This window comes from Saccoglossus kowalevskii, chromosome 4 (genome assembly GCF_978046115.1).
Source record: "Saccoglossus kowalevskii chromosome 4, keSacKowa6.1, whole genome shotgun sequence".
Taxonomy (NCBI): Eukaryota; Metazoa; Hemichordata; class Enteropneusta; family Harrimaniidae; genus Saccoglossus; species Saccoglossus kowalevskii.
Window position 1 is genome coordinate 40,029,853 of NC_140644.1, and position 12,838 is coordinate 40,042,690.

General features: G+C 34.9%; 1 protein-coding gene across 13 annotated transcripts in view; it reads left to right on the plus strand.

The window, feature by feature from the left end:
- The window catches only part of LOC100374908 (C-Jun-amino-terminal kinase-interacting protein 4-like), a 90,342-nt gene extending 77,850 nt beyond the window's left edge, over positions 1-12,492 (plus strand). For 12 of the 13 annotated variants that reach the window (XM_085498105.1, XM_085498111.1, XM_085498117.1 and 9 more), the window contains 3 exons: positions 4,802-4,984; positions 9,068-9,202; positions 9,474-12,492. In XM_085498105.1, the coding sequence (XP_085354231.1) occupies positions 4,802-4,984; positions 9,068-9,202; positions 9,474-9,598 (443 nt within the window). In that variant the 3' untranslated portion in view covers positions 9,599-12,492. The remainder of the gene's footprint in view (positions 1-4,801; positions 4,985-9,067; positions 9,203-9,473) is intronic. The other variant, XM_085498107.1, reaches the window with a different exon arrangement.
- Positions 12,493-12,838: the final 346 nt, after the last annotated feature.

Genomic DNA, 12,838 nt, shown 5'->3' on the forward strand with positions numbered 1-12,838 from the left:
TTGCTTCCCTTGTCATAATACTTACTGATTGATGATTTTGTTTTGATTTTTGAGTTTTTTAGCCTGCAACACGGCCACGACCTTTGCTTTTTCCGTGAAAAATGGGGAAGTTTACGTAAATTTGACGGACATTTCATTTTTTTTAAACTAACGAAGCACACTGCTTAGCACTCCTATTTTTTTCATTTGCCGATTTCTATTCTGAAAAATTCGACCGCTCGAAAATGCACCTCAATTTTGCACTCTTAAAACATGTCAGATTTCCAACACTAATTATTTAAAAACGGTCGAAATTTTAAAACTTTTACGTCAGGAGCTGGAGCTCTCTTCTTGCAGGCGACCGTCGCCGGTAGTACAACAGCATGTTTTGTACGTACATCCGTGCACTGATTGTCTGCGACTGTCTTAGAAAATCCCTGAATAAGGCGTTGCCAAAATCGGAAAAATAAAAAAATGCCTCCTTAAAAAACGAACATAATTCAAATATTTCTTTTAACAAATATGTTGCAGTGGGAAAAATGGGATTGGAAACTATGAACACAACTTCTGTGCCTCGCGTTTCGATTCTAGGATTACGCGATTATTCATTATTGTGCGTTCGCTTCCTGGAGTTGGTTCTCAATACTACATAAAAATCATCAAGGATAAATAATTTAATATCCCACTTTGTACTCTTCACGGTAAACCATAGGCTCTGAAATACTCGTAGATTTTTTATTGAAAATACATCAAAGAGAAGCCATGATGTTTTGATCGTGATAAAAGGTCACCTTCCTAGGACCGCCCCCTGTTTAATAATTCATGAGATGACGTCATATTTACTGGGCATTGCCACGTGTTTTTACCGACCCCATCAAAACACTGGTATGAATGACGTGTTTCTGATTTATATATTCAAGAGCAGTTGTTCTGGTCTAACGATTTTACATAAAATGTCTATGTCTATTGTCAACTTTCAATTTCAATAGTCTAGATAGTATGACAAAGTATGACAAAGCAATAATGCCCGGTTTAACGCGCAAATATGCAAATTAGCCTTTTTCTCTTCTTCTATTTTTGGTGAATTCTTGGGTTTTAAATTAAAATAGCTGATAGACGCTTTGGCCATTTGCCTCGAAATTTTCACACATTATTGACAAGGTGTTCCCTCTTCAAAATGCGTCCGGACAGTTTATTACGGCGAGTGGAACAAAAATAACAAGTCCGCAATTAACATGGTAATATAAATTATGCAAAAATAGAAAAGAGTGAACTTTGAGGTCATGCTGTGCGACTTTGAAAGTCGTTAGAGAGATTAGTGGACGCATTTGAATTAGTAGTATACCAAGGTATCCAGTGATGTAATTTTACCAACAAATGGACTTGAAGTTTTTAAGCTAATTTTTTTTAAACCACTTTTGTCCAAAAAAAGCATATTTTTGACCCAAAATCAAAAACGCATTCTGGATATTTAAAATAAAGACAAGTTTTACAAAGTTTGTATAATAAGCTTTCAGAAAATATATAACATGTTGGATATATAATACCATCTTCATTGTCTAATTACTCAATTAAAAAGCAAGCCAAATAAACTGCATCTCTACCTTAAGCAATACATGAGAGAAGAATGGTTGGCGTTTATACGACAACAAGTAGAGAACACCTCAGAGGGACAGCGACCGAAGACGGCAACCAGACAAAATGTTGTCGACTGGGTCGCGAGTGCATGGCAGAAATTGATAGACAACCCGGAAATGGTGAAGAAGTCGTTCAAAGTTACTGGGATTACAAATTCGTTGGACGGCAGCGAAGATCAGTTGTACAGATGCCCAACACTCCAGAAAGAGGTGGAGTCATCGGCAGCCGATAACATGAACGTCAACTTGACAGAAGCGGAGGACAAACATCAGAACGACGACGCTTCCGACTCCAGCAACGATAGCGACTCCGAGAACCTTTCGTCCAATGAAGAAATGATTGAACGTTTTTTCAACAGTGACAGTGATGACGATGAAGAGGAATTTCTGGGATTCTGATTTGTTTAAATATGTTCTAAACGAAACGTATTTTTACTTGTTTTTTTTTTCAGGTTTCGTATTTCGTGAGTTATTGTTTTCACTTTTCTAATGTGGACGATGTTTGAACTCCTGGAATTTTTCTTAACTATTTTACTGTGATATCATGCACACTATTTGGTTTTAATTTTTCATAAAAATTTTGGTAATATACTTTTTTTTGACAGTTGTATTGAAAACTGTAATAATAAATTTTCATGTCAAGTACAAAAAAATGTGTTGATCACTGCTTGTTTATTTTGTATATAAAGTTTACATTTACATGAATAAATCACCTGGGACTTCATCATTATATGTCTTGTTCCATTTTGTTGACAATCCTTCTGAAAAATTCCTGTTCCAATTAACACTCAACCAGAAGTTATATATTCTTGATGCCCCACATTCCACAAACCAGAAAGGTGCAAATAAAAAAAATCATACTTGTTTGACCCTGTGACCCTTGAATAGGCGCCACTTGCAACAAATTGTGCTAAATGTATTCTAATTTTGGTGCCATGAAGAATTGAAATGTTGCAAAAAGAACGCCTAAATTAGGGTATCTACAGTACATATTATTATACATATGCGCATCAATTTGTTTCACGATCTGATTCAAGATTGCCGAATGGTGGCCACTTTTGTGCTGAAAAATCAACAAAATCAAGCATTTATGGATAAACTTAGTGCATACATTTGACATTCTTAGACCTAGATGCTCATCATTTTATTAGTTTCTGTTCGGACGCAGTCCGAAAACAAGGACTTATGGATTGACCTTTGTGTGTGCGTGCGTGCGTGTGTCCGTCTGTGAGTGCGTCTGTCCGGACCAGTATCTTAGAAGTGTCTCGACCAATCACAATCAAACTTCAAACATAAATGATATTATACATATGCACGTCAATTTGTTTCACGATCTGATTCAAGATGGCCATTTTTTTACTAAAAATCATCAAAATCAAGCATTTCCCGGCTGTTTACAGATGGATTTTGTTCAAACCTTGTATATATGTTGGACATTATATGACCTTGATGCACATCATTTTTTTATGATCTGATTCAAGATGGCCGAATGGCGGCCATTTTTGTGCTTAAAAATTAAGCATTTCTCGGCTGTTTACAGATGGATTTTCTTCAAACTTAATATATACATTAGACATTATGGGATCTTGATGCAAATAATTTTGTTTTTCAGATAACATTCAAAATGGCCGACTGGCGACCATTTTGTTTTAATGAATGGGCTTCTGGACCCATATCTCTGACTTGTTTTGACTGATTATGTTCAAATTTTAAATATTCATTATACAAATGTCAATCATTTTAATGTTAAAAAATCATATTCCTGACATGGTTATATTCCAGCTATATTACTATAAACAAAACTATATATCTTAAATTTAATAACTAATGGGGACTGTGCCATGCATGGCTTGTTTTATCCAATTTAATATGGCCGACTGGCGGACATTTAGTTTCAATGAATGCAGTTCTAGTGCCATATCTCTGCCTTGCTTTGACTGATTATGTTCAAATTTTATATATTCATTATACATCATAACATAGATATATTTGTTTGACTATCTGATTCAAAATGGCCAAATGGCAGCCATTTTTGTGCTAAAAAATCATCAAAAATCAAGCATTTCTGGCATTCAAGAACTGGATCTTCGCGATTATGGATGGATTTTGCTCAAACTTGGTTATGGGTTCATGTCTTTTTATTTTTCAGATCAGATTCAAAATGGCTGACTCGCTGCCTTTTTGTTTAAGTGAATGCACTTTTAGAGCCATATCTCTGACATGCTTTGACTGATTATGTTAAAATTTTATATATTCGTTTTACATAATGTTATGGATATATGGATGTATTCAAAATGGCTGACTGGTGGCTATTTTGTTTTAATTAATGCTGTTCCAGAGCAATATTTCTCAATACGGACAAGTACTCATTTGACGATCAGATACAAGATGTCAATCATTTTAATGTTAAAAAATCATCATAATCAAGCGTCATCTTCTGGATCCATACTTCTGACATGTTTATGTTCCAACTATATTACTATAAACAAAACTATATATCTTAAATTTGATAATTAACATGAACTGTGCAATGCATGGCTTGTTATATCCAGTTTTGGTTTAGTGTAAGGCATTCATTGTGCCCAAAAATTCTAATTATTCTAGTTAATTGTAGATGAGTCACTGCCCAACACTACTACAGTCATTCCAGTAACAAAACTATAAACATGTATAAATAAATATGAATGAAACAATGCATGGAAAATACTAAAATAGTTGCTAACATGTTTGAAAAGGTTTGATCCTTTTCTATCAACAAAAATGACCCCATAACCTACTAGTACTTCATTCCAGAGACCACAGTCCACCCATTTATATATGCGCAGTAATACGCTTGGTTTAGCTTATCAAAGATGCCTAAAATGAAAGAATTATGGTAAATTTGTGGTTTGGATACTGTTGATTCACACACAGTTTTGACCTCAAGCACACCTCCCTGCAATCATTTTATTATTGCGCCCTCCAATATCAATCAACCAATGAGAACGTACCACTTTAAATAGTTACAGTGCATGGTATTATAATGGTCAGTAAATAAAGGTAGTTATTTATTTCAAATATGTTTATTACGAACAACATCTATAGTTGTATTTTCAATAAATCTGTCTACCCTGTATATATATAAGCATTAACACATCTGTAGGTCAATGAATGAATTGCTGAATGTGATTTCATTATGTTTACAGCATCCAAACCAACTTTGGCCGGTAGTGCTGGTTGTCGACCTGGTGGCGTTATACGTGTGTATTCAGATTCCAAGTCAGACAGTGTCACCCCTGGTAGTTTCATACCCTACTGCAGTATGGCACAAGCACAGTTGTCATTTCATGGACACAGAGATGCCGTCAAATTCTTTGTAGCTGTTCCAGGTAAAATCATTTTTTTTTCTATTGTGCATTCTATGTTCACTCCAAATAATAATTTATCTGTTGCACTATCTGTTGTCACTCCTCGCAAACACAATTGTATTGACAAAAGATTTGTGTGATAAAACCATTTGGTACATACTGTATATAGCTCTTTTAGTTCACATTTTTTGGGAATATTTGAAGGAATTAATTTTGTTATCACAATAATTTACAGTAATTGATACAACACGGCTAATGTGTGTGTGTGTAGAATGCACTCACTATTCAACAATAACATTTATTATCAAACTATGTGTATTTGTTTCACAATGTCCATCTTTGTCTGTATCTTTTTATTCTTTTCTTTTTATTGTTATTCTCTCATTTGGTAACTTTTACCCATATTCTGGATAATTGGTATTATGTGAGTATCGAGTTTAACTATTTTTAGTCCCCGTTCGGACGCAGTCCGAAAACGGGGACTTATGTTTTGCCCTGTGTGCGTGCGTTCGTCCGTCCGTTCGTGATCACCTGTATCTTGAACATGCATGGACCGATTAAGTTCAAACTTCACTCATACATCACACATTATATGGGACATATGCACATGCATTTTTTTCATGATCTGATTAACGATAGCCGAATAGCGGCCATTTTAAGGCCGAAAATGCATCAAAATCGCACATTTTCACCATTCCGGACCCGGATCTCAGTTATGCATGGACGGATTTTGTTCAAATTTGGTACATACATTAAACATAATAGGACCTTGATGCACGTCATTTTTTTTTTCGGATCAAGTTCGAAATAGCCGACTGGCGGCCATTTTGTTTTAAAGAATTCAGTTCTGGATCCGTATCCGAGACATGTCTGGATTGATCAAGTTCAAACTTCACACACACAAGGTACATCATGTCACAAATATGTATGTGCATTTGTTTCATGATCTCATTAACGATAGCCAAATGGCGGCCGCTTTAAGGCCGAAAATGCATTGAAATCGCACATTTTCACCATTCCGGACCCGGATCTCAGTTATGCATGGACGGATTTCATTCAAATTTGGTACATACATTAAACATAATAGGACCTTGATGCACGTCATTTTTTTTTTCGGATCAAGTTCGAAATAGCCGACTGGTGGCCATTTTGTTTTAAAGAATTCAGTTCTGGATCCGTATCCGAGACATGTCTGGATTGATCAAGTTCAAACTTCACACACACAAGGTACATCATGTCACAAATATGTATGTGCATTTGTTTCATGATCTCATTAACGATAGCCAAATGGAGGCCGCTTTAAGGCCGAAAATGCATTGAAATCGCACATTTTCACCATTCCGAACCCGTATCTCAGTTATGCATGGATGGATTTTGTTCAAATTTGGTACATACATTAAACATAATAGGACCTTGATGCACGTCTTTTTTTTTTTTTGATCAAGTTCGAAATGGCCGACTGGCGGCCATTTTGTTAAAGAATTCAGTTCTGGATCCGTATCCAAGACATGTCTGGATTGATCAAGTTCAAACTTCACACACACATGGTACATCATGTCACAAATAGATATGTGCATTTGTTTCATGATCTGCTTAACAATAGCGGAATGATGGCCATTTTAAGGCCGAAAATGCGTCAAAATCACTCATTTTCACAATTCCAGAACCGGATCTCAGTCATGCATGGATGGATTTTGTTCAGATTTAGCACAATGTGTTGTACATATGCAGGTGCATTTCGGTCGTGATCTGCTTTGAATGCATATGTCACTCAAATATGAACGGAACGGGGACGTGTCATTGACAATGACTTGTTAACATGAAATTCTGTAATAGACGGCCATTAGTCGGATTTCATACTCTATAAATAGATGTTACCCACTAGTATGTCACTCCATATGTTTTAATTGTATTTTTGTGTCATTTTAAGATTTCTTTCAATAATATCCCGACATGTTCTGTATTCACTGACATGTGTCATCTTTTACAATATCCTGACATGTTCTGTATTCTGACGTGTGATATTTCTTTCGAAAAACATCCTGACATGTTCTGTTTTCACTGACACGTCTTTCAATAATATTCTGACATGTTTTGTATTCTGACTTCTGACATGTGATATTTCTGTCAAAAACATCCTGACATGTTGTTTTCACTGACAAATGTCTTTTAATAATATCCTGACATGTTTTGTATTCTGACTTCTGACATGTGATATTTCTGTCAAAAACATCCTGACATGTTCTGTTTTCACTGACACGTGTCATCTTTTTCAATATCCTGACATGTTCTGTATTCACTGACATGTGTAATCTTTTACAATATCCTGACATGTTCTGTATTCACTGACATGTGTCATCTTTTACAATATCCTGACATGTTCTGTATTCACTGACATGTGTCATCTTTTTCAATATCCTGACATGTTCTGTATTCACTGACATATCATCTTTTTCAATATCCTGACATGTTCTGTATTCACTGACATGTCATCTTTTTCAATATCCTGACATGTTCTGTATTCACTGACATATCATCTTTTTCAATATCCTGACATGTTCTGTATTCACTGACATATCAGCTTTTTCAATATCCTGACATGTTCTGTATTCACTGACATGTGTAATCTTTTTCAATATCCTGACATGTTCCGTATTCACTGACATGTGTAATCTTTTACAATATCCTGACATGTTCTGTATTCTGACGTGTGATATTTCTTTCAAAAACATCCTGTCTTTTAATAATATCCTGACATGTTCTGTATTCACTGACATATCATCTTTTTCAATATTCTGACATGTTCTGTATTCACTGACATGTGTCATCTTTTTCAATATTCTGACATGTTCTGTATTCACTGACATGTGTAATCTTTTACAATATCCTGACATGTTCTGTATTCTGACGTGTGATATTTCTTTCAAAAACATCCTGTCTTTCAAAAACATCCTGACATGTTCTGTATTCTCTGACATGTCATTTATTTCAATAACATCGTGACATGTTCTGTATTCTGACGTATGTGATTTCTTTTGAAAACATCGTGACATGTTCTGTATTCTGACGTATGTGATTTCTTTTGAAAACATCGTGACATGTTCTATATTCTGACATGTGAGATTCCTTTCAAAAACATCTCAACATTTCTTTTAATGTATTATTGCATTTCTGTAAATTTATCACCTTGTAAGTTTCATATTATTATTAACACTTTGTAAAAATGTCATTGTATAATTTTAGTTTAGAGTATATAATAATTATGTATAATCCCACAATAATTTCTTTGGTGACATCAACAGACACAAGTGATTACTGCCAGAGTTGTATTGATGGTACTCTGGAGGTAATCATATGCATATTTCCACAACAGGAAAAGTGGAACAGCGAAGTGTGGAAAGTACAACTATTTTTGAAATAACACTGAATACAAATAATATTATTTTGTGTGCCTTGTACATGTATGCTAATTATATTGAAACCTCAGGGTTCTATTTCATGGCATTTTCAAACAATTTTTTGGTGGGCTTTTAATAATAATCCAAAACATCACATGACCTTGCAAAAATGAAACATTCATACCACAATCTTCAGTTATTAAACAATGTATAAACCTAGAAGCTGGGGACAACGTCAAACTATGCTATATGCATCTTCAATCTGTCCTGTAATTTGTCACACTGTTAAGATGTGCATGTTATCCATGGTGTTAATACTGCATATATCAAATACTAATATTTAATGCTTGTGTGTACTATTACTACTAACAGACAATCTGTAGTCAGAATTGTTGTATCATTTGACCATATCTCAGAGTTCCATTCACGCTGCTGTCAATCGGATGTTTGACTTTAACCACTGGTGGCACTCTACTGCAGATAGTGTACTATACTTTTGTGAATTTTAAAGTAGTAGATCATATAAGATTTACTTCAAAAATTTTCTGCAAACATTTCATTTAATATTGTATTTGTGTGTTCGGTCCATTTGCCCCTATTGAACAGGTTTTTATATTCTAAGGCCCCTTAAGCAAGTTACCATTGATATGTTGATCTGTAAGTATTATGAATATACGGTAATTTGTTTGTTTGTTATGTGTTGTAGGTACAGCCACTGCTGGCGGTATGAGTACAGCTAGTTCTACAGATACAGTGACAACGCAGACTCCCCCAGACAAACTGTCATTGAAAAATATGTTACTACTGAGTGGTGGAGAAGGATACATTGACTTTCGTATCGGTAAGTCACATAAAATATTGACTTTCGTATCGGTAAGTCACATAATAAATTGACTTTCGTATCGCTAAGTCACATAAAATATTGACTTTTGTATCGCTAAGTCACATAAAATATTGACTTTTGTATCGCTAAGTCACATAAATGATAAATCTGATGAATATAAACATGATTTAGTCTACTGTAGAGTGGCAAGGATAAAGTAGAAAAAATAAGTTACCCTTATATTTTAAACAGGCACAATTACATTAGCCCTCTTTTTTTTCTTGTATAGGTGATGGGGATGATGAGGAAGATGCCAGTAGTAACTATGGTGATATGCAAATGACTAGCACAAAGATAGCCAGATCGGAGAGAAGTCACCTGATAGTTTGGCAGGTAACCGGTGTATCTCCATAAAAGTCAACTGTATGTCCATTTCTTCCAAGACTCACAGATTCAACTGTTTGGCGTGATGAGGTTCACTTTTGTAGTGATTTTGCGCCATCACTACGTGTGATGATTTGTAACAAAATCTTGATTTAATCCCAAACATATATATGTATGTTATTCATTTTTTGGAATTGTCAGAAATGTTTTTGTTTTAATGATTGCAACTACTGTCGGTGGTTTTATATTATTTATCATCGTTTTTGTGGATTGCAGCTTTGGTGTAGATAATATGTGAAAATAGATTTTTTATGTTAAATGTATAAATATTTACTTCACCAGTATCATTAAGGGAATATTGAAGAAAAAAAAATACATGTTTATTTTCCATATTGTAGGATTCATTTTAAAGGATGGATTTTGGCTTGCAATACAAAACATCTCTTTGCACCCCATAGCCACACAATGTACATAATCAAAATGCTATGCTTTAAAAGCTTGTTGAAGACGTAGATAACTTGTGTTATGTTTGTAATTTATTTCACATAATGGTCTTCTTGATAATTCCATAAGTCAGTAATTTTTTATTTATTTGCATATCATAAAAACAAACTTAATTAGATTTTAATAGTTAAGGAGCTTCAAACTGAATTGAAGATTACATGTCACCTGTGTGTTTCATTATTAACAATTAATGTCAGTAAGTTAATAATGAAAACAAAAATTGGTCTTCAAACATTTTTTCGAGAAATTTACATTTTTTGAACGGCATTGAATCAACATGCTTAGTAGTTCAAGATTTGAATTTGGTCTGAACTGCTTTAAACGAAAACCGAATTTACAACATTGGTGCAAAAATTTTAATTTAGTTACAACATGTACCGGTAGTAGTAAGAGCTGCTTCAGACTGGTTTGAACTGGATTCAGATAACTACAATTCAGATTGCTAAATAGTTTGAATGAAATAATAAATTCTTATAAGAATCGCAAATTGAAACCATAATTTCAATGGTGTCGTAAGTACTGCCTTTCTTCTAAGATAGAAACTGTTTAGTTAACAGTAATCAATTTTGTGTAGAGGTAAAAGTAATGTAAGTTAAAGTTGTAATGTTGACAAAATTTTGTTTGAAACCTTCGACAAGTTAAGTGCCGGAATATGTGTACTGTAATAAATAGCTACAGTATTCATGAGATATACTTGCCAATAACGTCTATGGAACAGTTACAGCATCTTAGGGTGTCTTCAAGTTACTTTGTTTTCAGCATCTTAGGTTGTCATCAAGCCTCTGTGTTTTCAGCATCTTAGGATGTCATTAAGCCTCTGTGTTTTCAGCATCTTAGGGTGTCATCAAGCCACAGTTTTTTCAGCATCTTAGGGTGTCATCAAGTCACGGTTTTCAGCATCTTAGGGTGTCATCAAGTCAGTGTTTTCAGCATCTTAGGGTGTCATCAAGTCAGTGTTTTCAGCATCTTAAGGTGTCATCAAGTCAGTGTTTTCAGCATCTTAGGTTGTCGTCAAGTCTCTGTGTTTTCAGCATCTTAGGTTGTCATCAAGCCTCTGTGTTTTCAGCATCTTAGGATGTCATTAAGTTGCAGTGTTTTCAGCATCTTAGGGTGTCATCAAGCCACAGTTTTTTCAGCATCATAGGGTGTCATCAAGTCACTGTTTTCAGCATCTTAGGGTGTCATCAAGGCAGTGTTTTCAGCATCTTAGGGTGTCATCAAGTCAGTGTTTTCAGCATCTTAGGGTGTCATCAAGCCACAGATTTTTCAGCATCTTAGGGTGTTATCAAGTCACTGTTTTCAGCATCTTAGGGTGTCATCAAGAGTTTTCAGTATCTTAGGATGTCATCAAGTCACCTTTTTCAGCATCTTAGAATGTCATCAAGTCATGAGTTTTCAGCATCTTAGGGTGTCATCAAGTCACTGTTTACAGCATCTTAGGGTGTCATCAAGTCACTGTTTTCAGCATCTTAAGGTGTTACCCAATGGCACATTACATATTCCCTCGGGTAGTTGTATTTAGTGTGTACCTGAAACAGAATTTGAACAGCAGTACATGATATGATTTTTGGCCAGCTAAGTTACTCATAATTAAAAGAAAGGGCTTTCAACTGAGTTTTGCTGACAATACAACTTTTCAATACTAAATGTGGCATGATGAAAGAGCAAAACAAGATATGTGATGTGAACATTGAGTTCAACACGTGTGAATGGATTATGTTCACTCAGCTTGAATGCTCAACGCATTCTATTATTACTGGTACATTGTAAACAGTTGGTAATTAAGAAAAGAGCAGTTTGATTGCTGCATGAGATTCCATACTGCAAAGGACACTAAACTGTCTGAGGCTGATTATTTAAGCCAGGCCCAACAACAACTTGCTCTCTGGATTCCTTTTGTGAAATGAAATCACAGGCTGTTTTGGTGCTGTGAGATATGGTTGGCAAGATTTCCTAGTGGAAACAAATCCTCATTTCTGCAATTTTGTTGCATGAAGTTTTAACATAAACAATTTTTGTTCCCTGTCTTTGGGTTTCAACTGCAAACAATTCATTGAGCAAGTTTTTTGGTGGGTCTAGCCTTATCTCTTTTTTTTGAGTAATACTGACATCTACATTCAATGTTATCTTTAGTCTGTCACATAATGCAACAATATTTATACGTGTTCATTTTAGCCAACCAATCGTACATGTATACCTTATAACGCATTTGACAAATTTTACATAAACTTTGGTAATCCAGGTATACTCTAACCATACTGTTATTTGGATAAATAGTAATAGTATTTAACTGCCAATGAAATCACTTATGTTGTTTGCTTCCCCAGCTATTTGAGACGCATTATCAGTGTATTCAAGTTTATTGTGTAAATGTTCAGAATTAACAAAAATGTGAGTCAAAATAAATGCACAACTTGAAATGTTTTGTCTCTAGAATGTCTTGCTTATTTTACCCTTTCAAGTGTGCTAACTGGAATCAACAGCCATTCTTGTAGCATGTGTGTGTTGTCATAACAAACATTGCACCTTGAGCAAGTGATAGGACCCCCCCCCCCCCCCCCGGGTCAAAGTGCATTTGGACCCTATTGTTTAGTCCAGAAAACTGACTTATTTCACCTTCATCTCAGACATACTTGGGCCAATGTCATTCAAACGTGGCCCAATTGCAAGCATTTTAGTGCTAAAACAAAACTAAGACATATTTCAAACATAATTTTTTCGCAGATCTGATTCATAATGGCTGTTCCCAAGACCAAATCTGACATG